Source organism: Lolium rigidum, chromosome 6, assembly GCF_022539505.1.
Source record: "Lolium rigidum isolate FL_2022 chromosome 6, APGP_CSIRO_Lrig_0.1, whole genome shotgun sequence".
Lineage (NCBI taxonomy): Eukaryota > Viridiplantae > Streptophyta > Magnoliopsida > Poales > Poaceae > Lolium > Lolium rigidum.
The window spans coordinates 39,796,493-39,823,833 of record NC_061513.1 but is presented as its reverse complement, the minus strand read 5'-3'; the positions used below and the strand labels follow the sequence as shown (position 1 = coordinate 39,823,833).

Sequence of the window (27,341 nt, the reverse complement as noted above, 5' to 3'; positions counted from 1 at the left end):
AGAAGCTCTACGACCTCAACGCTCATCGCCACTATGACGCGTTCGCGCGCGAGCAAGCGAGGCGCGCCGGGAATGAGGCTTCTCGGCAAATGAAAGCACGGGGACAGCGCCGCCGGCAAGCTCCTACGACGCTGACCGCCATGCTCCACCGCCAGATGCTCGAAGCAAGGGACGAGAAGCGGGCACAAACGCAAGCGGCAAAGGCGAAGAACGACGACGAGGCAGGCCCGTCGCGCGCCCCAACCGATGGCCAGTAGATTAGGATTAAGTTTAAGTTTTATTTAGGTTTAAATTCGAGTTACTTTTGTATAAATTTCGTATGAATTTTGGTTTTAAATATCATTTTAATTTAAATTTCTATTGGGACCACAGTATAGGGGGCACCGGTGTGAAAGCAGCATTCCCAAATAGAGGATGTTCTGGCGACAACGACAGTACCGGCGCCCCTGCCGGTGGAGATGCTCTTAGCTCCGCCCCGTTGTAGGCGCTCCCATTGGCGTCCCAAAACTGGTGCAATGAACCTCTACATGGGCCGGCTGGGTCAGTCCACTTAAAAATATTAAAGCCCAAGTATATGACAAGTGAAGTAAGGGCAGGCGTAAGGTAAGGGCCCATTAGTTCCGGAGGTTTTGTTTTGGGGGCGACCAGAACCAGAGTCCAGAGCACCGGCGATGGCTGCGGCGAAGCAGGGAACGGCGACGCCGCTGGGGGCAGTGTTCTCGCCGGATGATACGAGGAGGGCCGTGTCCCGTGTCGCCCAGGCCGTCGCCGACCGCCGCGCCGAGCTCGCCCGCGTCCAGGGCTTCTTCGCCGACAACGCCGCCCTCGTCTCCCTCGTCCAGCGCCTCCCCGACGAGCTCTCCCACCAAATCATGGTCCCTACCCATCCCTACTTCAGCTTATCTCCCTGTTTTAGCAGCATGGTTACTTGAATCGAGCCAATTTGGGGATGCGTTGGTCTGGTTTTGCAGGTTCCCTTTGGCGGCGCCGCGTTTTTTCCAGGCAGCTTGATCCACACGAATCAACTCATGGTATGGCATTCCGCAGTTTTCCTATTTTGATTCTACCTCTACCTGCCTGGGATATTTGAACTTCAGCGTGGAAGCTTGCGATTTTGCCTGTGCCTTAGGTGCTTCTAGGGGATGGGTACTATGCTGATAGGTCAGCCAAGCAGACGACCGAGATACTGCACAGGAGGGGAATGGAGTTGGAGACTCAAATGGAAGCGATCAAGGCAACCATCTCGGACCTTGAGGCTGAGGCCAAGTTCTTCGAGTCCACTGCCGCTGAGGCTTCTGTAAGGCTCTTTTTCTGTCCTTGTGAGGAGTACATCTCAGGCATTGACGCATTGTGTATTGGTTTACTGTAATAACAATTTGGTTGAGGTCATTGGTAAGGAAAAAAAAGGAAAATGGGTAGTAGACCCTTCGTTGACACATGCGCTTCACAATTGTGCTACCGATACCATGCAGTTTATGCTATATTATGTTAGCCTTCTTATTAAAAGCGGGGTGCTGCTTGTTGCTAATATGTTACTCTACACCCTGGAAAATAGTGTAACATGAGCAGCGTCTTACTGTACATAATGGGTTGAGGTGCGGCAATATAACCTTGTACCAGTGGCACTAAACTAAGCTGCTCATATGGTTGATTGTACTCTTTTGTCTTAACAAAATTGAGAACTATCAGTATGTTGAGCTTCACTCTATTTTTTATTGTGGGCTTTGCTTCTGCGCAAAATTACTTGTAATTGGATGCTTAATTATGATGATGCCTGCAGGAGGGTCTTGTTGAGATCAGGGAAGAATATGACGAAGAAGCCGAAATAAATCCATCAAAATCAGGTAACCAAGTCTGAATCCTTACTTCATTATTATCTTCAGTATGTGTTTGGCTCAGTATTGATGTTATACCGATATGCATATACTTCTTGTGAGTCCTTAGGGTGTTTGGATGCGTGGTATCTTTGAGAACTTACCATATTGGTTCAGACCAAAATTTACCAGACCCGGATTGCCTTTTTATTTCGTATAATATCTTTCTCGACCATTCCTGAATTGACAAGGTCTAGAGTAATCTTGCAGAAAGTTGATCTGTGATATCTCATTCTACAATGAAATGGTGTGTCGGTACGGAGGAATGTTGAGAGCATTATAATCTTAAGTTATTGACATCATACCAGCAGGACGTCTTGTTGTGCTGGGACTATTTCTGCCTTTAAAAGAAGTGACAAACCTTAAGCCCCTACATTTGTTGGCAAAAAGCAACTTCTGCTCCAGCATGACTATTGTTTCTACTTATCTTTTCCAGAAGCTTCAAGTTCTTCTGGGACATTATCAGATGAGGAACATGCTCGAATCATGGCGAGGTTTGACGAACTTGAAATGTTAGAAAAGGAAGCTGGAAGTTCTTCAGAAGATGAAGAAGAGGAAGAGGAAGATGATGACGACGACGATGATGATGATGAAGGTGCTGGAACAAATGAGGATGACGAGGAAAACTTGGATACATTAAGTGATGGAAATGATCACGATAATGTTGGTTTTGGTGCCTCAGTTTCTGGGAGTGGAGCTAATGACCGGAGTCAAGGAAATGCCCAGGTATCTTTGTTTTTCTCCAACCGTCGTGACATAATTTTGGTGTTATCTTAACTTGACCATGTGTTGAAGTGCAACTTATTTATATTTTGCTTTTCGTACTAATAGCTGAAGAGTGCACTAAAGAAGCTAGGAGGAAAGAAAATGCTGAAAGGTGCTTCTGTTGCACCATCAGCCAGTTCCTCTGTAAGCTCCTTCAGAATCTTGTACTTTGTGTCTGAATTAATGGCTAGCAGTCGCAGTTGTTTATCTTAGCTTCTGTAGCAGTCACAGTGTATTTTCATACAATGTGCAGATAATCAACTCTGAAGTTCGGGCTCCGCTTAGAAAAGGTTAGTCCTGATACTGCCATGTGTGACAAGTTTCAGTGCACATGATATTTTGAATACCAAGTTACACACCTATACAGACTTTTTTGTCACTTTATTTATGTAATGTTACTGGAGTTGGAACTTCTTAGTTCGCCAACATGTTGCTTGAAGTTCTATATTAGAAATTTAATACCCTGTGGCCTAAATTTCCTACTTGCAGCTGTTTCTTTTAAGGATGAAAACGGGAATATAGTTAGTTCGTCGAAGTCTCTCTCGCGACAGGATCCAAAATACTCTGCTGAGGTACCAATTGCAAGGGATTTACTTCCATTATTACTTGCCCATGTAATTTTTTTCATATGTTCGGTTCTCTGTTTTTCTATAGAAACATTATAAAACAACGTGAATGTAAGTAATGGCTCCCACTTCGCAGCTCTCACATTCGTTGCATTTTTGGTTACTGATCCAATATACTTACAGTATCATGAAACCAATCTGCATATGTCATATGCAGATATGCCTGTGCAGCTGTGCTTTAGATCTTCACACACGGCTGACTTCTGAAGTCTACTTGTTAGCATGATGTATGCATTCCGTGCATACACTTTGTGCTTACCTGGCTTGGCATTTATAATCTGTATACCTTAGGCAGTGTAGAACTATTACACTCTCCTTTCACAAATCACAATTATATGATGTTTTGGACATTGGCACGGCCTCAGACATGCAGCTTTGACCATTAACTTGTATAATATTTTTAGAAAACTATATGGGATATGTTATGAATTACTCTATCATCGCATGAGAAATACAATGATATCATTTACACCTCACCATCTGAAGTTCTTCTGCATTTATTGTTACTTATTAGTAGCCAAAGTCAATGAAGTTTGACTCCAGGCTTTCTAAAAGGATAGTTTCATGAACGGAGGTAGTCCATCTCTGTGACCTAAATCTGGCAGCATTCTGGAGACCTAGGGATGCAGTTTATATCATGTTTCATCTGTGGTTTGTTATTGTTTTGATGTATTCATAGTGCTGACTAATGGTTATTGGCTTGGCAGTCTTCTCATGAACGAAAGATAATATCAAGTGGACAAAAGGTCATTTGCCCATACTCTGATGTATACTGATATACCCTTTTGAAATTGCATTTAACCTAGTTTATGGCTATTGTTAGGCTTTCACAGGATCTATCGTTGAACACGACGATAACCTTTCAGTGATTCAACTGCCAAAGAACAATGATAGTGAGAAAGTAAGCTCCTTTTTTTTTTTGTATCTTTTGATCTGTGTCGTGTGGGCGGATTTACATTGATCTGACGTCGTATTTGTTTGCCTGAACATTCGGCAGCCTGGTAGTTCTGCTCCGTCAAGGCCTGTATCTAGATTCAAGATGCAACAGGGAGGGCGTTGAGTCTCTTTGAGACTAGAAAGGACGCAAAATTGATTAACCACATGGTCGTTGGCAAGAACGGCATTGGCAACAACTAGTATCACCTTTGAGAGATGCTATGCCACATCAAGATTGTTTTTGTGGGTGCCAATGCACGGGAAAGGAGACAGAACTGTCGATATACTAAATGTATGGCAATGGCTAAGAGCTCAAGATATCTGTATCTGTTTCGGATTGACAGCTGCCAACACTGACAAATACTTATCATGTCAGCTTGTGAAAACTTAACTGTATGGAATGAGACTCCTACCGTTCACTGGGACACAAAGCATGGTTCGATGCATGTCTACAGTTGTGTGTGTTCGCTATTTCTACGTCATCCTAGGATGGCAAATTTGGTCTAGTAGTTCCCAACATATTCTTGTAGAGGCACGTAGCAAAAGAAAAATAGAATATAATGGTTATGTCAAAACTTTTACCCACAATAGATGAAAGGGGAAGAAAAGGGAATTGAAACAAAGGCAAGCAGAAAATAGGTGTGATTCAATTGTTAATTGGTTGGTTGATCTGGGGCCAAGTAACAAAAGTTTATCAGCAGCCAGGTCAGAGAAGCAAGGCGAAGTGGGAAGACGAATTAAATTACTTCTTTGATAAATTAACACCAGTTGGATTCGATTGGTCGACTAACTAAAGTTTCCTACATTTTATTTAGTGTGTAAAAGAGCGTCATGACATGGTCAGTGGTAGCTGTAGCCTGCAAGCGTCGATTTGGCAGCTCAGCCTCTTTCTTCGCTTGGTGTCAGTGAGCTGCAACAAATGCAATCTCTCACGTGTTTCATTTGCACGAACGAAGGAATTAGATGATCTTGGTTTGTTAGATGTGCGGTCATAGAGATGAATGGTGTATGTATGTAAGAAAATGGCTTACGTGTTTCATTTGCAAGAATAGAGGAATTAGATGATCTCGGCTTGTTAGATGTGCGTTCATACAGATGAGTGGTGTATGTATGTGAGAAAATGGGTTACCTGTTAGAACAAAAACTTTACTATGGGCTAGTAGAGAATTATTGCTACTTACTCTGTCCCATAAAAGATAATGGAGCGAGTGCATTTCATTTTGGGTAAACCAACTCTAACTTTCTCGCTCTAAACTTTGTTGGTCTAAACATTTGTAAGATATGCCGCCTGGCATAGGAACAATAGTACTCCCTCCGGGTTTTTTTAATTAACTCAAATTTAGTACTCCCTCCGTTCATAAATAGATGTCTTAATTTTGTTAAAATTTGAATGTACCTGGACCTATTTTAGTATCTACATACATCTAAATTTATCTAAAGTTGAGACATCCTTTTATGAACTGAGGGAGTACAAAATTATACTAAATTCGAGTCAATTAAAAGAGACCGGAGGGAGTAGATTGGAAGAGGGCTAATGTACTGAAGTTTAGTGAATTACGTCTTCCTATAGGATCGGAGCAGCTTTCGAGTTAAACCATATAAACCCTCACTCATGACAATTCTTCATGGCCAAATTTATTCACGGACTAGTTATTACTGAGCGGGCTAGTGTACCGAAGTTAGACCATGTAAACCCTCTCTCATGATAATTCGTCATGGCCAAATTTATTCATGGACTAGTTATTATTGCGCGGGCTGCCATAGTGCCATACCACCCCATGCATGGTTTGGTTCCAAATATTAAACCGGCCAACCCGTGGATTCAACCCAAACCAAACCAGTTTCACGAACACGCGTGTTACTCGTACTAGTTTTTTTTCAAGAGTAATAGAAGGCAGAGTTTTGAGTATAAGAACAATCAAAACTCGCTGGGAACAACACAATTCCACAACATCATCAACGCAATACGAAGAAAAAAAATAGTCTAAGAAAAGCACCGTCTTCAACTCACCGGCAACAACGTACATTACGCCTCCGAAGATTAACTTAGGCAACGGTGAACACCGGAGGAGAGCAACCTAGAACCTCCATGTCGTGTCTCCAAACACGGTGCTCCCAACAGAGGAACGACGTCGAGGAGGCCGCCATCGCGTGGATCCAACTCCGAATCTAGGCTTTCGCCCAGAGACAACTACCCACACCCATAGGGAGGGCGCCCGCAGCACATCCTCCAGGAGCTCCTTCCTAATCCTAGCAAGACACTCCGAACTGCTGCCGCCTCCGGTGCTTGCTGATGCTCAACCCATCTTCGCCGACCCTGTTGCTTCCCCTTCCGAGCTCCTCCGCGCCTCCGTTGCCTCAGCCATGCGCCGGAGAGCACCTCCACGCCCTCGCGCCGCCGCCCGATTTCCACCCTCGCCGCCTAGGTTGATGTCCGCCTCCGTCCGTATGGGGCCATCGGGACGCTCTGCCCTCACCTGCCACCTTGGTGGCTAGGTGTGGCCGCCACCGCTGACACCGGAGACGCCAACGGCCGTGGATGGTGGATGGGGCGGATTTGTAGGGTTTGGGGGAGGGAGCCTCCGGAGCCGCCTCGCGCGAGGTGACCCTGGAGGGGAAAAAACTCAGTCCACTACTCGTACTAGTCAAAGAGAGCATAGTTGACGCACCCGTTGGCCGATCCGAGACTCGCAACTGCTTATGGGCTAGGTTGGTTTTAAGCCAAAACCGGTTAAAAGCGTGTATGCTGCTATGTCCAAGAGTGAACAAAACTGACCTAGTGCCATCTCCATAGGCAAGGACAATCGTGCCAACTAAGAGTTCACGGTTCTAACAGTAGTAGATGTGTATGCTTCATTATTTTTTATTTTATCTTGAAAATATTTACTTCTATTCCATTCATGTGATATCATTTCTATCTGAATGTGGATTCAGTCCCCGGGGGGGTTCGTTGCCAGCTGACATTCAACGAGAAATGTGTTTGTCCGATGGACGGGACATCCCGTGCATGTTGGTGCCATTAGATTCTCTTTGTTTCATGCTTTGAGATTTGTGCTACTGGATATCATGCCGTTTGGGTTATTTTACCTCACTACTAAGCATAGATGGCCCTCTCATGTTTTCTGTGCTTGTGAAAACATGTACTTCTTGGGCCAAGAGGGTGGCAAACATGGAGTGAGAAGTGTGGAGTTTGCGATAGGATAAGGAAAAAAATATTTTATTCATCGATTTTATTCTTGTTTTGTATGATGTAGAATATTAGTTTAGGCAAATTCTAGTACTTCTCTAATTCTATCATGTGAATGAAACGACACCCTACAACTATACTCTCTCCATTACTTGATATAAGTCATATAATTTTTTGCACGAAAATTAAAGAACGCATATTGAGAAAAATTTACACCATGTGTTAGGCGGGATTAACCCTAGTCAAGTAACGTGAGCTAATAGAAGACTTTGCATAAGATAATAAAACATAAATTGTGGGCGGTGCAAAGGTTTCTCCAGGCGAAAGCTTAGCGCTTCGGCGATGCCTGCGGTTTTCGTAACCCTCTTGGGGGCACCATTGCGGTTACCTTCTCCGCACTACAACTCCAGGTGAAAGCCCTTGAATTTTGGTCTCGGCGATGGTCGTGTGGCGCGTCGTTACCCTCTTTGTGGGGGGGGGTCGTGGAGCTGTATGTCCTCTTGGTCTCGTTTTGGTGTCCTCGGTGACATGTTTAGATTTTTTTCCCCGTGTTTTCTTTTGTTTATCTTGATCTGCTTTGTAGGGGGTCTCCCATCACCTTTTATATGTGTGGCCGTTGTGCCTTTATTTACAAAGAGGAGCGAAAACCTATTTCAAATAACGTTTCATCTGTTCAGCCCCCCGTCAACGTATAAGAGAGAAGGAAAAGAAATGAACATTTCCGCCAAATGAGCCATAGTTTTTGCACAGAAGAGATGCATAGGGAATTAAAGCAAAAGAAAACAGAAAAAAAGAGAGTATGATTCATGGTTAGTTGGCTGATTAATCTTGGAAAATCAAGCTTCAGTTATAGCCAGATCAGAGACAGAGAGGAGAGGGAGTAGAAGAAGAAATCAAAGAACTCATCGGGTGTTGATTAATTAATTAATTAATCAGAGGGGCATTTGATGGATCAATCATTCGACTAGTTAGCTAATGATTCCTAGCTGTGCTGTAAAAGAGTGTCATGACATGGTCAGTAGTGGTGACTGCATCTCCGGGTGAGCGCCGAGGTGGGATCCCGGAGAGAGCGGCCTCGTCCTCCATTGCCGCCGGTGAGCCGCACCAGATGCTGTCTCTCACGTGTTTCATCAGCAGGAACGGGGGAAGGAGATGCCCTCTACATGTCAGCTCCAACTGCAGGGTCCAGATAAAAGAAGTGTTGGTTAATCAATCCACTTCGATGTACGCATCAGCGCAGACAACAAATTATATCACAAGAATTGTCATGACAAATAAACTAGTACAATGTGTACGCGCTATCCAAAATCGTACACGTACGCGCGCAGGCATCTTCGTCTAAGTACGACGTACATGCATGTACGCGCGCATGTGCAGTACTCAGTACCTGACTTCACATAAGCATGACGGCATACGCGCGTATGCATTTGTATATATATGTTGACGACAGATGGATATGGAGCTAGTAGCCGTAGCTTAAACACTTGGAAAGACATGTGTTGGCCGTGATTGATGGTTGCACCGTAGCGATCTCGCATGCATGATGCATGTCACGTCGCCTGTTGCACATTGGCTAGCTTCGCATGCACACCGCACTCGACACGTAGCACTCATGCATGTAATACGTACACGCATGTATTCCAGGATGCTGACATGCATGCGTACGTACGTATGGCGCCATTGATATACAGAGAGAATGAACGTGCAGCTGTACGTGTGTAGGTTCGGCGGCCGTCGCTGCCGGGCTGTACTGCTCTTTTGACAGGATGCCGAGCTGCCTGCTCGGTCGTGTCCTAATCGCGCACGCGCGTAGGTACATCCAGTCCGACCCTAGGTAGCCAGCCAGCTCTGTCTCTCTCCGGCGTCCCGTGTTCTAAAGCGACCCATCCACTGCACGCACCACTGCGCTGCAATCATTCCATCGACCACGTTTCCAATTCAACCCGTGCGCGCGTGCAATCTGGACGTGCACCGTGCGTCCGTGGTGACGGGTTCACGTCTGATCGACTGCAATTACACCACTTTTGGTCCATCGACGTCCACACCTATGCCGTGCATATAGCTACCTCGGATCATTATTTTTGGAATATGCACATATGCATTATTGCGAACTAACCAGCTTTTTTCACGAAAATTTAAAATACATGGGTGACATATGTCTTTTCTTCATGAAACTTTGCAAACATGTAAAAGATATAGACATGAATAACCCCAAAAAAATGTTTTTAAATTTTGAAGTATTTTTTATGAATTTAATTTCCATCTGTGACCATATGCTCTCGTAAGGCAAAACAACACATCCTTGGTACGACGGAAACTTAAATTGCATGATTGATCCCCGATCCATTGCAGTATCAAAATTGGTATCATCAATGTTGTGAACTGATTTTAGATTAACAATAAAAAAAAGTAAAAAAAAACAGGAATGGAGATTGTAAGAAAACCAATATGGTGGGATGGATATTCGAGCTAGCTACCAGAAATTTAGCGATACTAAAATTAGCTAAAATATAGTAGAACAAATCTAGTAAAATTAACCAAATATTCGGTGACATGCGGTATTGGAAAACGCCTGTAGTGATACATGCATACGAAGCATTCGGTGTGATATATCATATATTGAGATGAATTGTTTATTTTCTATCCATCTAGAATCAAACAGTTGCTTGCTATAGAAAATGTGTCCAGATGGCCTTAGAAATAACGACTCTCACCCCACCTATATATATACAAGGCTAGAAATACCAAACCTAATACTGATACATCAGAGTGACTATGCGGCTCAGTGCCTTAGTCGACTTAGAAATAGTTATTTCTCATTCAGCGCGTCAGATTACAACGTTGAGTGGCGACCCTCTATCCGCTGAGAATCAAGTAGTTGCTTGCTATAGAAAATGTCTGTGTACCAAACGGCCTTAGAAATAGCGATCTCTAGGGCCACCTAAACATCAAAGTGATTATGTGCCTTAGTCGACTTAGAAATAGTTATTTCTCATTCAACGTCGATTACAATTCTCTCAGTTTATTCTGCATTTTCATGAATCCTAGAATCTGACCAGGCGATTCTTAGAGATGGCTTTGAAATAGTTATTTATACACCAAAACTTGAACGAGCAAAGTGTATATAAATGTATACCATGAGTCTAGCTACGGCGCAATGAAAGGGAAGGCCTAGCTAGGTAGCAGGTAGTCAGCCAGCCTCAGCACGTAGACGTAACGCTATTTATTGGTGATAGGCTGCTAGCAGCTGTGATGTGCATGTACACTACTACAGCGATCAAGCAATGCATGCATGCATGCGCACACTACATGAGGTGCAAATACGCTAGCATTGTGTCACCCATGTACGAAAATCGCCCTGTACGTACACGACGGTGACGAATTGATTGACTGGTACAAATTCATAAATGTATACACAATCACAAAAACTAGTTTTAAACATGCATAAACTAGATGGCCTGCACGTCGAGATCAGGCAATCAAGTTGACCTTGATTATGTTTAGTCATGATGATTAAGTGTTGTCGTGTTGACAATGGTACAGTACACTGCACGAACTACTAATGAGAATGAAGTTAGCTGGTGTACTCCTACTATAATTAGATGAGTTGGGACAGCCATATGGCAATAGTTTTATGTGCATCGACACTTCAACAGTCAGTAATGGTGTGTTAATTGTGTACCAACAGAAAACAGTTAGTATAATTTTTGTGAGTGGTCGATTGACTGAAGAGACTTGGCGGCAAATATTCTTGCATGCATCAAGCTAGGAATAGGATACAAGATTTTCGTACAAAGATGCTGACATAATGCCATACTTATATTTTGGTATGCAACACCACCAACTCCTTGACATCACTTCCGTGATCATACATGGGACCAAACAGTCTTTGGATTTCAGATGGTGCTTATTTGTCTCGCCGGTTACTAGCTTATGGCAAACAATTAAAAATCGACAGACATTGACAGTGTGTGCATTCTTACGAGCCGGAAGGCCCGGAAGTGACAGTGACCATTATCAATGTAAAAATACGCATACACTATATTCACATTGGCTTCATGATAGTTGTGCACCATATCGATCTGTGTAGTAGATAGTATTTTTTACTAAGGGTTTACTGTATATATGTTCATGTTAGAAATGGTAGTCAAGTGAACTGCATCGCATTGTAATTGTACTTGCTTAAGTTTAAGAGAACTTGATGCATATGATGTGGGCCTTTGACCTGTTGCTTTGTCTAGTATCCAACAAAATGTGAGATGTTGACATAGTTTAGCTACGTGGTACGCTTAATTAGGTATACTGTTACTTTCATGATTATTCCACGTCCCAATAGCGTACCCATATATGCGGCCCCACAGCAAGAAACCAATACTCGCTATGCCTTGCAGTGCAAATTCAACAATTGCGCAACTATTCACCGTTAATGACTCGACTGGTACTTCTCGACTAAATCGGATGTAACTAATGTGATCAACAAAAATGCATAAACAAATCCTATAAAAGGAAACAGAAAATATTTATCTTTTGGGCTAAATTTGCGTTTTCATTTTGCGAAAACAAAGTGGAGGAGTGTCCTACAGATATCTATAAAGGAGTAAATTATTTATATATAAAAACTCCCAAGATTAACAAGGGCCAAATAGATTGATGTTAAGGTTTCTGAGATGTACCTGTTGAGATTGTGTGAGTCCTAGCTTATCAGCCAAGTACTTTAGCACCACTTCCACCTTCATGTTGCTATCCCTGTACAAAATATATATATACATTATGAGATATATGTGTGTATGTAAGCATGACCATTCAATTCATATCCAAAGTCTCTTTTTTTACTGACCAATTCATATACTCCATTTGTTCACTAATGTAAGACTTTTAGATATTCTAAAATATACTAGATACGGATTAAAAATAGTGAACTACACTAAAATGCGTCTCGATACATGCATTTAGGGTTAAAACCTAAAAGATCTAACATTAGTGAACGGATGGAATATATCAAATGATAGGTGCTAATCTTACATCTAGCTACCTATCTCTTGCATGACCTACCTAGAATTCTAGAAACTTTCGAGTCTAGCTAACAGGTAGCTAGATAGGACTTGCAGAAATTAACAAAACAAAGGAAAGCTACATATATACTCAATGTGCATCGATAACACTATTCTTCATTGATTTAATTTTCACTCTTTGGAGAAACAAAAAGAAAAGACGAATATAATTATACCTGATTCTTAAGTAGCTCTTTGGTATCTGAGGCAAAATGGGCTCTCTAACTCTGCAAGCATGGCAAGAAGAGTAGTTAAGTACTAAAGCTCCACACCGCAGCTTGAACACAATACTAATTAAATGTAATCTGAGGTAGCTTTGTTGGCATATGTGCACTGCAACACCATATGTAATTTATCCAAAGAAAAAAAAATGCACAGCATGCAATAGGACTTGCATTGCTATGAGATGCATTAGATGGATCAATGGGTGCAACAAGTATACACACATTGCTATCTTTATGATCAAATTCAAAAAAAAAAATTCAGAAGGAAATCGAATTGAATATGTGTGCACACATATATCTAATTTGCATATATGCTTACTGGTTGGGAGCTGCCTGAAGTGTTAGCCACAGGCCGGCGGCCTCCGTTCTGGGCGGCGGCGGGCTGACCACTCGCATCAAGAGATCGGAGGAGCAGCTCCTCAGAGGCCGCGCAAACGGCAAGAACGGCGGCACCGGGGTCATGTACCCGCTCGCCGCCGTCGTTGGCCGGTACCGGTCGTGGCCGTACTGGGACTGGGAGGGGTAGCTCCTAATGGGCAGCGGGAACAACGACGGCCGGCTCATCCTGCTCGCGCTTTGCTTGCTGCTGCTGAATAGGTCCAGCGCAGCCGGTGGCGCCAGAGACTTGGCGGCGTCGTTGTCGCCGCCGGCGGAGGAGGAGGACGAGGAAGATGCCATGGCACCGAGGCCCAGCTGGAGCCAGTCCTTGTCGCCGCCCGCGTCCTCGTCGTCCCCGCTGCCGCCGCCCCGCGAGCTCGTGCCGGCCGCCTCCTCCTCCCGTTGGGACCGCGGCCTCCGGCGCCCCACGGCGTTGTCCTCATCGGCCATGGCTAGCCGCCGAGGGAACCTTGACGGCTGCTGCTTGATGTCGGCGCCTTGCGCAGCCTCCAGCTGGGCGGCGATGTAGTATCCTGGGTCGTAGTACGACAGCGGCTTGCTGTTCTTGCCGCTGGAGTCATGGTGCGGCGGCAGGCTCCTAGTGGTTGGCACCATGGCGGTGTCGCCGGCGATGTGCTGCTGCTGCTGCTGCTGCTGCTGCTGCTGATGATGATGATGATGACCTCGGCCGTGCAGCAGCACGTCTCATGTCTTATTCACCGGCGGAGGCTGACCAGATGGTCGAAAGCTCCATTCATGGCTGGGTCGAAGATCGGAGCAGCAAGCAAGGATCGAAGCAAGAAGCAAGGAGAGAGATTTGATACTAAATCTGCTAAAAGTTTTTCTCCTATGGCAAGCGATGGAGAAGACAAGGAGATGAGGAGGGAGACCGAGGAGAGCGAACTATATATTTCCCCTTTGGTCTGAAACTTAATACTAGGACTTGCTAGAAAGAGAATGTTGATAAAAGTTTCAGAGAGGGGGGACAGGCAGAGGAGAGAGAAACTGAAGAAAAAAAAAGATAATTTGGAAACCAGGAGCTGTCAGTTGTTAACTAATTTATAACTGTATATGTGTGATTTGTGAAAATAATAATTATATATGTGCATGCCATCGTTGGTGTAGTAGTAGAATCTATGTGCAAGCTAGGTGGACAGACATGGCACTGGACACGAAAACTACCTACGCGAACAAACTCACGTAGACATAACCATAGGGTAGAGATCGAGAGGGAATGCTAGAGAGAGACAGAGATCAGGTAGGAGAAATGGATGTGGGTAAGTGAAGTATGTTCTACGTTGAAGTGACAGCATGGCAGCTCCCTTACCTTATTAAGATGACGAGTAATAGTTCCTAAAAAACATGGTCGATCAAGGTAACAATATTTGGTGCAAGTAGTGTAGCTTTGCAACAACTAAAAGTTATCTATCTGTGCAACTCGTCTTTATCTTCATCAAAAAATATTTGATCGGTACATTAAAATTAAATTATCTTGTAAACTGTAGTAGAAAAGGAGCTAGCTGTCAAGGGGGGCGTGCGTCCTTTTTTTTACGAATATTTCACCGATCTATTAATATTCATCAATAGCAGTATAAAGAGCTTTAAAAGTAATAAAAATTACAAAAATATCATTAGACCACCTTGCGACGACTACAAACACTAGCGCGAGCCGAAGGCGCGCCGTCGTTCTCGCCCCTCCATCACCGGAGCCAAGCAAAGTTTGTCGTAGTGAAACTTGTTGTAGTAGACATACAGAAAGTTATCGTGATAAGGCCCCAAAGGACCAGCCACCGGAGCAGCAACCATCACCGATGATGACAATTGTAGATCGGAAGAGACTGATCCAAAATCACACCAACTAACATAGAAACCGACCAGATCCCCTTGTTGGCGCATCAATAACTTAACTAAGTTGTAAAGTAAACATAAGAACAAAATAGAATCTACGAGAGCAGCGATTCTCCCATGCATTGTTTTAGCCATCAATATGGTGATTTAAGAAGGGATTAACTTCGTGCTCAGTCAAGTCTTACATCATTTGATTTGCATCGTGATTCATGCTATTCATGAGTTGCAAAATATGTCATGTTGCAACTAAAATTTGATAACATCATCTGTGATTGAGAACAAAGTTAGTTCAAATAGTCACACCCATTTAAGAATCATGCCACAATGTTTGATCAAGTTTCGTTGACTTGCAGTACGTTTAAACCGAATGAAATACAACTTAATTGAATGAAACCGTACATGAGAGGTCCCGTGCACGGTAGAATAACATTTCTCATAAATCTACCATACACATGCACACACACAGCTCGTTATCCATCTCTTTTGTGTCAGCTACGGCGAGATTCTGAACTCTGGCGCAAAATGCATAATCATTCTGTTCAGGAGGAGTGAACACACACATCCATCGTCCAACACAGGATAGGTATGCTTAATCATTATGTTCAAGAGGAATGAAGACACACACACGTGATGAGGCGTGAGGTATCTTTCCCTGGAGGATATCTTGTTATGGTCCTGTTTAAGTTAACACGCTGTCATGTTTTCCTGTTGCAGGATCATTCAGCCAGATTCCTTAGTCACCAAAACCTTAATTTTCTGATGCCAAGTCATGTCACGCACAGATGATATACTCCTATATGTTCTGCTGATCCCCTAGCTACTCGTTAGCATTATAGAAAAATGTTAATGGTAAATGTAACAGATGATCGTGGATCTGGACAATTGACCATACATGCATCTATGAATGATGATTACATGCATAAACAAGTCTATAAAGTTCCTAGTTAAGGAGTGCCACTTTCTAGGAAGCGTATATAGAACTGGTACCTTTGATAAATTAAGTACCCATAAACAAACAAAACATGGTGTCGCATTTTTTTTCCTTCAGAGGCTTAATATGAGTACATCTGGATATATGGAGGTTTGATGCTTTGATTGGTGCAGGAGTCGTGATACTTCTGTCAGTTAGAGATGGAGTAGGATCCTCATGAATGGTACATAATCATATAATCATAGTAGATAGTACACATACAAGGAGCTATATGGCAACAGCAACATGTGTGTTAAGCACTAATGATCATGCACGTATTCGTGTAGTTTAAAAATATGAGCAGGTAACTCACTATAACAACTATTTATAAATAAATATTAACCGAATAAACTAGCATACATGTCATTATTGGTATATTTTATATGCCAAGACCTGTCATTTGTAGCAAAGCATTTTAATGCACTCCTGACAGTAATTTGGCAGCTAGCTACATCAGCTTACTCTGTTTCTTGATGGAGCATATCCTTAATCAAGGGCATTCGTGCATGTACATGGATCAATCGATCCATGGTTACATTGAAAATTGGATGATGATATTGTAACTGAGCATTATACTATTCATGTGTATAATTGACATGTATCCACTTGAGATTAATACAACTATATGGATCTTCAGTATCATAATTATCCAGAGCAGCTGGATATATGTTTGGTTAGTCCTTATCAGTTGTCCGCAGGTGAGGCCATCACGTAATAGAGATTAATTAAGGGATTGCATGCAGGAGCACTCTGTGGCTCTGCAATATAATAATTAGTTAACCTACTTCTATAAATTAGGTAACGTAGCTGCACAAGCATATTAATTTAATTGGCATATGAACAAAAACAATTGCATTACCTAGCCTACAACTACAGCCGCGTATGTTGCGGCAGTTGCACATTTCACCAATCTGTTATGCACAAAATCATTATGCAATCATGCAGCACAATTGACAATTTTATCAAACTAAAATAAAAGATCCAGCGGTGGATAGTGCCTTCACGTTGCATACACACGGTTTCTAAATGCAATTTTACAATGTAATAATACTGCTAGTTGACATGGATTATCGTATAAAGATTTTATCATTTCAGTTGTTTTGCTTAATTAAAGTATGCACAAAAGTATAGACTGTGTACGTACGTGCCAGTCACTTACTACTCATTATCAGCATCAGATTAGTCTCTTATCATCTATACGTAGTTGTGTTGACTTTCTTGAAGAAGAAAATTTCTGACAAAGGAGAAAGATATTTTATGAACATGCTAATAGCTAAGCTAATTATGACAGAAAGCTGTGTGTTTGATTCTCCTAGTATTTACCTATACATTTTGCATGCAATTTATTTTGATATAAACCTCCCCACCAAACTGCATTTTCATGTTGTATTAACAAACAAGCTAGAGCCTAGAGGTTTACCTTTACGTAGCTGAATATCATTAGTGGCTCCCAACGATCTGTATATTCTTTATAATTTTGCTCCTTATTGACTAACTTGTGTTTCTGATATGCCCTTGGAAAGCAAGACATAATCAGGTGTCGCCTTTCGCCCTTCAACAATTAGCATTTATTCATGACAACATGCACAATTATGTGTGCTTCTCAAGTCTGAACATAGAGTAGGTTAATAAGAGGATAATTGCCATGATACTTACAGGAAACTCACAGATGCACACTTCTGAGCAGCCATGGAATTTAATTCTCCTATTTAACCATACATTTTGCATGCAATTTATTTTGATAAACCTCCCGCCAAACTGCATTGTCATGTTGTATTAACAAACAAGCTGGAGCCTAGAGGTTTACCTTTATGTAGCTGAATACCATTAGTAGCTGCAACGATCTGTATATCCTTTATAAATCCTACACCTTATTGACTAACTTGTGTTTCTGATATACCCTTGGAAAGCAAAGACATAATCAGGTGTCGCCTTTTGCCCTTCAGCAATCAGCATTTATTTGTGATAACATGCACCACTGTTTGTGCTCTTAAGTCTGAACACAGAGTAGGTTAATAAGCAGAGGATGATTGTCATGATACTTACAGGAAACTCACAGATGCACACTTCTGAGCAGCCATGAAATGAATGCTCACATGAGTGCAATCTCATCTTTGATGTCATGCTCGATAACCCAACCATTGTTATGCTTGAGTCGATGAGGGAGGTCCTAGAACTTGCGACTTTAATTGGGATGACCTCCACTTTAAGGATCCGAGGTTACAAAGCCTTGGCGACCCGTTTTCGGAAGAGGAGGTGTGCAACACCATAAACCTCATGCCTAGTGACAAGGCTCCGGGTCCGGATGGCTTCACCAGTGCTTTCTTCAAAAGGTGTTTGGACATATCAAGGTCGACGTCATGAATGTGGTACACATGTTTGGGAGCCTTCACACGGAAAATTTTCATTGGCTAAACTCCGCAAACATTGTGCTCATTCCCAAGAAGGAAGAGGCCGAGGAGATTGTTGACTACCGGCCGATTAGCTTGATCCATACCATTGCCAAGATCATCGCCAAAATGCTTGCCACTAGACTTGGGCCTTTCATGGCAATCTCGTCTCCTTTTTGTGCGACAAGGCAACCCTCTATCACCGCTCCTTTTTGTGCTTGCAATAGATCCACTTGCACAAATCCTTGAGAATGCGACGACGATCGGCCTCTTACACAAGATTCGTGGAAGGAGGGCTATTTTGAGGACGTCTCTATATGCGGATGACGTGGCGGTTTTTGTGGCTCCTTTCAAAGAAGATATCCAAAATTTGGCGTCCGTCCTTCAAAACTTTGGGAACACAACTGCCCTTTGCACCAACTTTCAAAAAAGCGTCGTCGCACCGATTCATTGTGGGGCCGTGGACCTTGACTACATCCTTGAGGGGATGCCGGCAAGCCGTGTCACCTTCCTGATGTGTTACCTTGGGCTTCCGCTTTCGGTTTGTCACTTGAGAAGGAGAGATTTGCAACACCTAGAAGACAAGTGCGCCGGAAAGCTACCAACTTGGAACAGAAACCTCGTCACCACCGCTGGAAGGACCGCATTAGTCAAATCGGTTATTGTGTCACAAGCCATCTACTACCTTTACCCCGCTTGCCATTCCATCGGGCACTATGAAGTTCATTAATAAATTGGAGCGGGCTTTCCTTTGGTCCGCCAAGGACACCACCACCGGGGCCAAGTGCAAGCTCAATTGGGACAAAGTTTGTCGACCGAACAAGTATGGAGGGTTGGGGGTCCTCCACATGGGAAAATTCGCGACGGCTCTTAGACTCTGTTGGCCATGGCTTGAATGGAAAGACCCAACCAAAATTTGGATTGGCTCTGGAAACTCGTGCTCCGAAGAGGATATGGAGTTGTTCTATGCCACCACGACCATCACATTAGGGAACCCATTTTGGCATGCGCCTTGGTTAAATGGTATGAGACCAATCGATATTGCACCTTTGATCTATGAGAGCTCCAAGCGCAAAAATTGGAAAGTGGCGCAAGCACTTGATCGGGAGGCTTGGATTGACAAGATCGATTTGCAAATGTGACTTCACCATGGACCACTTCTTGCAATTCGTTGAGCTTTGTAAGCTTCTTGGTACCATCCTTCTTAACCCCGATAGCAACGATGAGATCACTTGGAAGCTCACACAAGATGGGAACTACACCACCAAATCGGCCTATGAGATGCAATGGTTTAGTCTCATCTATTCCCCTTTGGACAAGATGGTTTGAAAAGCTTGGGCGCCGCCGAAGACCAAATTCTTTGCATGGCTTGTGAACCAAAATAGGATTTGGACGGCCGATCTCTTGGCAAAGCACGGTTGGCCAAATTGCGGCCTTTGCCCGCTTTGCAAGCAATGCACGGAGACTGTTGACCACCTCTTCGTCATGCCGCTACACAACCCGCCTTTGGAACTCCATCAAACAATGGTTGGCAATCAATGTGGGACATCATCATCACCATGGCACCAACCCCACCGTCCCCGAGTGGTGGGAGCTTATGGCGGGAGATCATGCAAGAAACCGCAAGGCCATGGCCTCCATCATCCTTCTTGTCACGTGGGAAATTTGGAACGAGCATAATGATAGGATCTTCAATAATAAGAGTGCACCCTTGCATATAATGCTAGATAGGATTAAGAGGGAGGCATGGCTTTGGATCATTGCAGGCGCCAAAAGGTTGGGAGATATCATGCTGAGAGAGTAGGCCTTGTTTTTATTCGGACCTTAACATGTTCTTTCATGTAAAACTTCTTCTTAATCAATAGATTGGGGCAAAACTTTTGCCCCCGTTTCAAAAAAAAAAATGCTCACATGATGACACTCACCAGAGACATGTTGAGAGCACAGCCAAGGCAGTTCAAATGTCTCTGAAAATATGAACATAAAGCATTTTTTTCTGCCCACCTTCGTTTTTTTCCTCAATCTATTGTCAGCAGAAAACACATACACAGCAGCCCAGCAACCCAGCGCACATGTATGTACATGTAGATACAAACAAATATGTATTCCAATTTGTAAAAGCTGAGAATGATAGGAGTGGCATGTCTTTCCTGCTGAATTGCTCAAGGTGTGTCCGTATGTGTGTGTGGTGATCAATACATCCATCAATTCTAGAAGACACATGCACCCCTTTCTTTTTGAGTTTGTGACACATTTCCTTTATTTGGCTCACCTTCTTGAAACAAATGTGCCACACACACAGACACACGTCTAATGATGGCAGCCAAGCCAAGAGCACTTGAGCATATAGAGCCATCGATGCGTGCACTCGATAGCCAGGTACTGTTTGGCTCCCTGCAGATTGGCACTCTGAAATGTTGAAATGTTGCATAGATATATATAGCCATAGAATAGATATGGATTTCACTTTGCCTTGTGCTGCAGTGTTTTGGCCTGGCCTCACTTCTGCATGCCTATAAAGTGTGCACACCCACAAACACACAAGCATAGAGAGAGAGAGAGAGAGAGACTGAAAGCTGTGTATCTTTCTCTCTCATATCTCCAATGTGGCAGGGGAGGAGAAAAAGATTGTGCATGACAAGATGTTTGGATTGGAGGAGGTCAGAGTTTTGATCATGGTTTCCCTGTGACATGCCAAGGAAGATCTTGTGGACCAACCATGCGTGCATGCATGCAAGATTGGCTGCATGCTGCAATCTTTGCATTTGCTGCAGCCATGCACACACTGATCATGCCATGGAAAGACACATCACTGAATCTGTGTGAACCAGCTCAAAACCCACACAAGGGTCCTCCTATGTGTTTCAGCGTTCCCATTAATCTTGTTCTCTGCTTTCTTTTGTCTCTAGCTGTCTCTGAAAAAAGCCTTGTAGGTGTAGCTAGTGCTCACTGCAGCCTAGCTGCTTCACTTGCCAGCTTATTATTGCAGGAACAGCCTTCCTTCAGGCTTAGGGCATCTTCCCTGTTCATGTGCTGTCTCCTTTTACTGTTTTTGTATCCTTCTTTGATAGCCTAGGGGAGGGGGCAGGGTTTTCACTCCTACTCACAAAAAGGATAACCAGTAGTACAAATCTATGCATGCACGTCTCTGAAAAGAAACATGCATTAAACCAGCATGCATGTAAAAAAAAAAGCATATGCAGATCATGCACGCACACGTTTGTGCACAGCACCTAGCTATGTGCAACGAATTAGTCATGCTATGTTCCTACACAGTTTTTTGCTCCCTTGTTTGCAGGCCAGGAGACAGGGAAAAGGTTAATCTTAAGCTACTCCACTACTACAGAGCAGAAAATGCACCTAAAGTCAAGGACAAATTCGGCTCGGGAACGCACTTGTATAGTTGTATTGCATATATATTTCTAGCACTCCAGAATAGGAGTACCAGAAAAAAAAATGAGGTTGACAGTACAGATGACCAGGAATAATCTCACCTGTGCTGGCTCCACCAGAAATACCTAGCCCATCTTGTCGAAGTCCCAAAATCAGACTGCTCAAATATTCCAACATTTGACAGTTATTCCATGTACATGGATATTTGCAGCAGTAGTTGTTGGTGCTTTGCAGCGCTAGCTAGCCAGGTAGAAGCTCTCTTTTTGTCTCATGCCATACCTACCACTGTTCTCATGCTGCAAAATATTTCCTTCTGAATTCAGTTTCCCATATACTGCCTATAGTACACCATATCAGCCTGAAAAATAGTACACCATATAGTCTGAATCACCCAAAAGAGAATCCCAGCAAGCACTTTTCATTCAAAAGAAAAAGAGAATCCAGTAAGCAGCTTTATTAAAAGAACCACACCACATACTCCTACCTCTCATCCTTGTCAAGACAAAGTGCAAATATAAGCCTGCATATTGTTTCGTACAGCTGCAGGTTGCTGTTTGACCAGACAAAGTGTGTGATATAGAGTAGAGAGCCCTTTTGTGCCATGCAAGGCAATCAGACCACAGGAGCAGTACATAATGCACTAGGCATTTGTATCATAGCAGGCATGACCGAGCTCTCATCTCCTACATCCTCCAGCCCCTAGGCATGCATGCTAATGCTACAGCCTCAACATATCTCTTTTCTCTTCTCCTCCTTGATCTCACTAGCAACCAAAACATAACAAGACAAACAGCTGAGCTGAGGCACATTGAAACAGAAAGACAGTGTTGTTCCAGTTGAATTGAATCACATGCTTGTGCAATCACAGCAGCATGGCACAGCATTTCTCTTTCCTGCCTTCTGATGATAGCAACACTTGAGTGACTGTCCTCTACTCTCTTGATATGCACATTGCTCACATCCATTATTAACCAAGGGCTCAAGGCCCAGCTAGTTTCTTCTTAGTGGCAAAAGGCTAACTTCTTTCTTTGGCCTACCATAACAGCTCATCAACATCTTCATGTCCTAGCAAGTAGCAACAGATCTGTGAAACCTACAGAGCTGCACCTGATAGGGAGCCCTATTGAGATAATTCAATATGATCAATCAACAGTACTTCACTGATCACTAAAAGAGTATAACCACACATGCGGAGCACTTGACTGAAATCCTGTTCTTACACTGGGTTTATGAAACTAAACCCACCATAGTCTTAAGTCTAAACAATATTTGACAGTCAAGCTGGTTTTGGACATGGTCAATGCAGGTAATGTTGAGCCTTGAAAAGAAGTTAATAAAAAGAAGGGAATTAGTATCTACAAGATTTCAGTCACTTACAGGGTTTCAAGGTTGTAACAGAGATTCTGTTTTCTTGAATACAACAAAACAGTGTCTATATAAGATAAGTCGTGTTATGTTTCGAACTATAATGGATGATTATACAAGCTGTACAAAATTCGAAACTGCTTCCTGAAAAGAAGAAGAGTGAAGGGTCCTGAAGTGCACAAAAGAGCCAAACCAAGCATGATGACTATGCCAAGACGACTGAGTAGATCTTGCATATAAGCAGCAAACTGCTCCCGCTTGTCTGTTCTCACTGCTCACTGGAGCTTCTTAAGTTTGTCAACGGATGCAGGCTTCTCTTGCTCAACTGGAAAGTACTTGATTCCCACAAGATCACCAACTTTGCTGATAACCTGAACAATTTGCATTGAATTTAATATATAATCAGTGATGTATTGTGTACATCTCACAATCCATAAATGCATTCATATTATTCATGTATTCAGATCAAGTACACTACATGGATTTACTGCAAACATGCGGCACCAAACCACCTAGGCACATCAATGGGAGAGTGGATTTTACCTGCAAGCCTTTAATAAGATCTTCCCTGGTTTGGGAAGCTGAGATACATATCCTAGCTCTGGCAAGTAGTAGCGGCGTAGCAGGAAATGCAACAGTAACAACAGCAACCTAGAATTACAGAACATGCCACATTAGTAAAGATGAACTCAAACTTCACCAATTAGAAACATAAGCATGAATTGCTTAATTTCTCTTACAAATCTAAATAAATGAATAATACATAACTATTTTATGAATCTAATGTGTGCTGCAACACGATACGAAAACTCACATTTTGCTTCAGGCACTCCCTTGAGAATGCAGGAATTTTAGCAGGGTTGTAAAGCATGATGGGCATGACAGGTGAGTCATTGTCTCCTAGCACCTCAAACCCCATTTTCTGAAGCTCTGAACGGAAAAAATTGCTGTTCTCCCGAATCTGAGCAAGTTTCTTGGCCCCTATTTAGAGCAATGACTAGATTAGGAATTTCGTCAAGACAAGAGACATACAGAAGTGATAAAATCTTTCAATCCTCATTCTGATATACCTCTGTTAGATCCATCTTCCCCAAGGACAACTTTTATCGCGGAGATGACCTGCTGGACTGCTGGAGGTGACATGGATGTTGCATATATATGGGCTGGGCATGCATGCTTGAGATGGTCAATTATCTCCTGAAAAACATTGAATGGCCTACTGATCAGATTTATCAAATCTGTACAAGTTCAGTCAAGAATTGGTAAGAATATTCTTCATACTTTTGATGCTGCAATGTAACCTCCGCACGATCCAAATGATTTTGTAAATGTTCCCATCATAATATCAACATCAGCAGGATCCACTCCCAGTAGTTCACATACACCTCTCCCTGTTTTCCCAACAGCTCCAATACTGTGTGCCTCATCTAAATATGTGTAAGCCTATTAAGAAGTTTAAGAACTCCAGTCAATACTCGAATAAATCACTACCAGTTCGAAGTTTTGCATAAGCATAGCTGGTGAACACCAGTACTATATATGCCACAAGTAATATGCTCATTATGCAAGGAACTATATTTTTCATTACTATATGATGCAGTGTTCCAACAAAATAGCAGAAGTCAGTATGCACAATTCTCAAACCTTATATTTCTTGCAGACAGCCATAATCTCAGGGAGGTTGCACAGCTCCCCTTCCATGCTATAAATTCCCTCAATAATCACAATTATCTTCTTCCATGGTCTGTGTGTACGAGGCTGGCCCCCTGCAATCTGCTCCCTCAGTACGTCTTCCAAATGTGCAGGGTCTGGAAGAAAATAAAGGAAAGCATTAAAACACATGACTCATCATTGAGCTAATTACTTGAGATGCAGCTGTTATGGAGCTTACTGTTATGTTGGAAAACCTGGACCGTAGCCCCTGAACCTCTAGCTCCATTCACTATAGAAATATGGTTCAATGAATCACTAACTATCAATCCTCCCTGCAATCATTGCTATTCATTAGCTCCATCGTGTATCGGAAGAGCAGAAGAAGGAAATGACTATCTCCTCATCACATACCTTCCCAATCAAGATAGGAATGATCGCCGAGTTTGTCACATAACCCATGCCAAAAAGAATAGCTGCAGGTTTGCCAACAAATCGTGCAACCAGCTCCTCAAGCTCTGTGTGGAGCTTAGTATTTCCTAAGATCATAGAAATAAATTAACCTTCTTTTCAGTATATTATTAAAGTACTATATGGAGGCAAACTACAGCATGGACATTAAACACCTACCTCCATCAACTCGGGAACTGCAAGTACTCACAGAGTATTTCTTGAGTGACTCAATAACGCGAGGAGTGCAGTACTCATCTGCTGCAGCAAAACCAAGGTAGTTGTAGGAACCCAAATTAAGACACTTGGATGTATTAGTGGTACATCTGCATTGAAGATGCACTGAATTAGAGACCTCCATTCATCCTGGGATAACATCCGCAGCAATAGCTTATGCTAATTAGGTGTGGAGTTGAATGTCTGGAATACATACTTGAGTGTCTTGTTACCATCATTTGAGGTTCGCTCAACTACATCGAACCAAGCATCCGGCGCACTAGCAATAGGCCGGTTAAAACAGTCCTGCCCACCCGATAAGGAAAGGCAAACAAAAATAAGTTCCACAAAAATCATTGAATACATTGTAGAAGTATGGTTTCCTACCGGTTAGTTCTTCATGATAATTATTTTTTACCTTGGATAAAAAGTGGAATAGCACAAAAAAAAATGTTGAAAAATGAACAGAAAGTTCAAGATCACCCAAAACAAGCAATATTTTACTCTAAGTAAACAAAATATCTCGCTATTTCTCCGCTACACAGTTTGGGAGAAGCTCTCGCTGTGTTTAAGCCATTTTACTCGGCACTACAAGCGAAATAGCACGCTAAATGTCGTAGCATATACCGCTGCTATTTTTTCCTTCCACAAAGGTGAAGCCCAATCAGCTTTAGGCCCAAAACCCCTCCTGTCTTAACCTAACCCGCTGGTGGTTCGCCAATCCCCAGTCCCCACCCGAACGAGCTTGCGATTCCCCACTTTTTACTGGTTGAACCTTTACAGCGACATTTCAATTGATAGTGTGATATTCTTGGGATTGAAATACGGCTACAGTGAAAGATGTATGCAGGTATTGCTATGCTGGACAAGTCTTTATATTATGTTTCAGTTGAATAGCTGCTGAAATCCTTTATTTATTTTTGGCTATATCTGTCACTTCTTGTTGCAAAACACTATTTGATCTTGCAACCGGCCGTTATAGCGTCTGGAGGAGGGCACCACTAAATAACTTGGCACTCTATTTTTTCCCTTCATTTTGCTTCACTCAACCAGTGATTGGACATATGAAGGAAGTTGTTTCACTTAGGATCTCATAATTCTAGTGCAGTACTAGATGAGGTTGGGGTGCTTTCAGATATCGCAGCAACTGATGAACGTCTGGAGCTTTCACTTGGGATACTCACCCTCCATCATATGATCTACCTAAGTAGGCACTAGATTTACCAGGGAACTCGAGCAACTGACTCAGAATTACATGATCCAAGTCAAAGAAAAAAAGGATTTTTTTACGAATCGTCTGCAGTGGGGAGGAGATCCCTCACCTGGATGCGGAGGTAGAGGCGGCGCGTGTAGAAATCCTCGTACCCCAAGCAAATGGGCGCGTAACCCTACCGAATCAGCAAGAGGAACAGCGTCAGGGCCCGGAAAGATATTCGGAAAACACAAATCAGAATCTTTCTGGCCGGCCGGCCGGCCGGGCAGGGTAGAGGAGCGGACCTTGAGGTTACTGGATTTTCCGGCGTCGAGGATCCTGCGGAAGAAGTCGCGGAAGTGGCCGAAGGCGAAGAGGAGGCCGTAGCTGAAGAGCGTGGTGAGCGCGGTCAGGTACGGGAGCCTCACCATCCTCGCTCGCTTGCACGCGGCTCGCGGGAGGCGGCGGGAGCGGGAGTATTAGTGGCCGCCAGCCCCCGGCGACTTGAGAGGGGCGGGTGAAGCGGTCGTGAACGGCGACGAGGGGCGGCGACCGGCCAATGGTTCCCGATGGCGACCGGGGTAGATTGGAATCTGTGAGGTTAGCGGGCGGTGAGGTTAACGGAGCGGTGCCTGCGTTTGGTTGAACGTGGACGGCGACGACGGAGGCCAGCGCAGCGCACGCGTATCAATTCCGGCTCCAACTCACCCGCGGAGCACCGGATCGCCACACGCGCCTTGTTTGTTTCCAAGTAGTTTCCTATACGCCCACAATTCAATTCAATCTTTCTTTCTGTTTGGCAGATGTAAGTTTTGAGCAATTTCAT

The 27,341-nt window shown here is 43.3% G+C and overlaps 3 protein-coding genes across 3 annotated transcripts; 1 reads left to right on the top strand and 2 right to left on the bottom strand.

Moving 5' to 3' along the window:
• Window positions 1-650: 650 nt before the first annotated feature.
• On the top strand, window positions 651-4,624 carry LOC124660894 (RNA polymerase II subunit 5-mediating protein homolog). Its single transcript, XM_047198735.1, has 11 exons — window positions 651-875; window positions 972-1,031; window positions 1,130-1,297; window positions 1,781-1,844; window positions 2,311-2,600; window positions 2,706-2,783; window positions 2,893-2,929; window positions 3,129-3,211; window positions 3,973-4,011; window positions 4,089-4,166; window positions 4,263-4,624. Exons 1-11 carry the CDS (start codon window positions 672-674, stop codon window positions 4,323-4,325), a joined length of 1,164 nt encoding a protein of 387 aa, XP_047054691.1. The 5' UTR covers window positions 651-671; the 3' UTR covers window positions 4,326-4,624.
• A 3,509-nt stretch (window positions 4,625-8,133) lies between these two features.
• On the bottom strand, window positions 8,134-13,656 carry LOC124659477 (protein LAX PANICLE 2-like). Its single transcript, XM_047197343.1, has 5 exons — window positions 13,471-13,656; window positions 12,983-13,434; window positions 12,616-12,666; window positions 12,062-12,134; window positions 8,134-8,564 (listed from the first exon to the last, which is right to left on the bottom strand). The coding sequence occupies exons 1-5, from the start codon at window positions 13,654-13,656 to the stop codon at window positions 8,361-8,363; spliced, it is 966 nt and encodes a 321-aa protein (XP_047053299.1). The 3' UTR covers window positions 8,134-8,360.
• A 9,298-nt stretch (window positions 13,657-22,954) lies between these two features.
• LOC124659934 (long chain base biosynthesis protein 2d) lies at window positions 22,955-27,037 on the bottom strand. The gene is made up of 12 exons (XM_047197739.1): window positions 26,821-27,037; window positions 26,646-26,711; window positions 25,541-25,629; window positions 25,288-25,433; window positions 25,072-25,196; window positions 24,899-24,992; window positions 24,652-24,815; window positions 24,289-24,450; window positions 24,078-24,204; window positions 23,822-23,988; window positions 23,551-23,658; window positions 22,955-23,378 (listed from the first exon to the last, which is right to left on the bottom strand). The coding sequence occupies exons 1-12, from the start codon at window positions 26,944-26,946 to the stop codon at window positions 23,283-23,285; spliced, it is 1,470 nt and encodes a 489-aa protein (XP_047053695.1). The 5' UTR covers window positions 26,947-27,037; the 3' UTR covers window positions 22,955-23,282.
• Window positions 27,038-27,341: the final 304 nt, after the last annotated feature.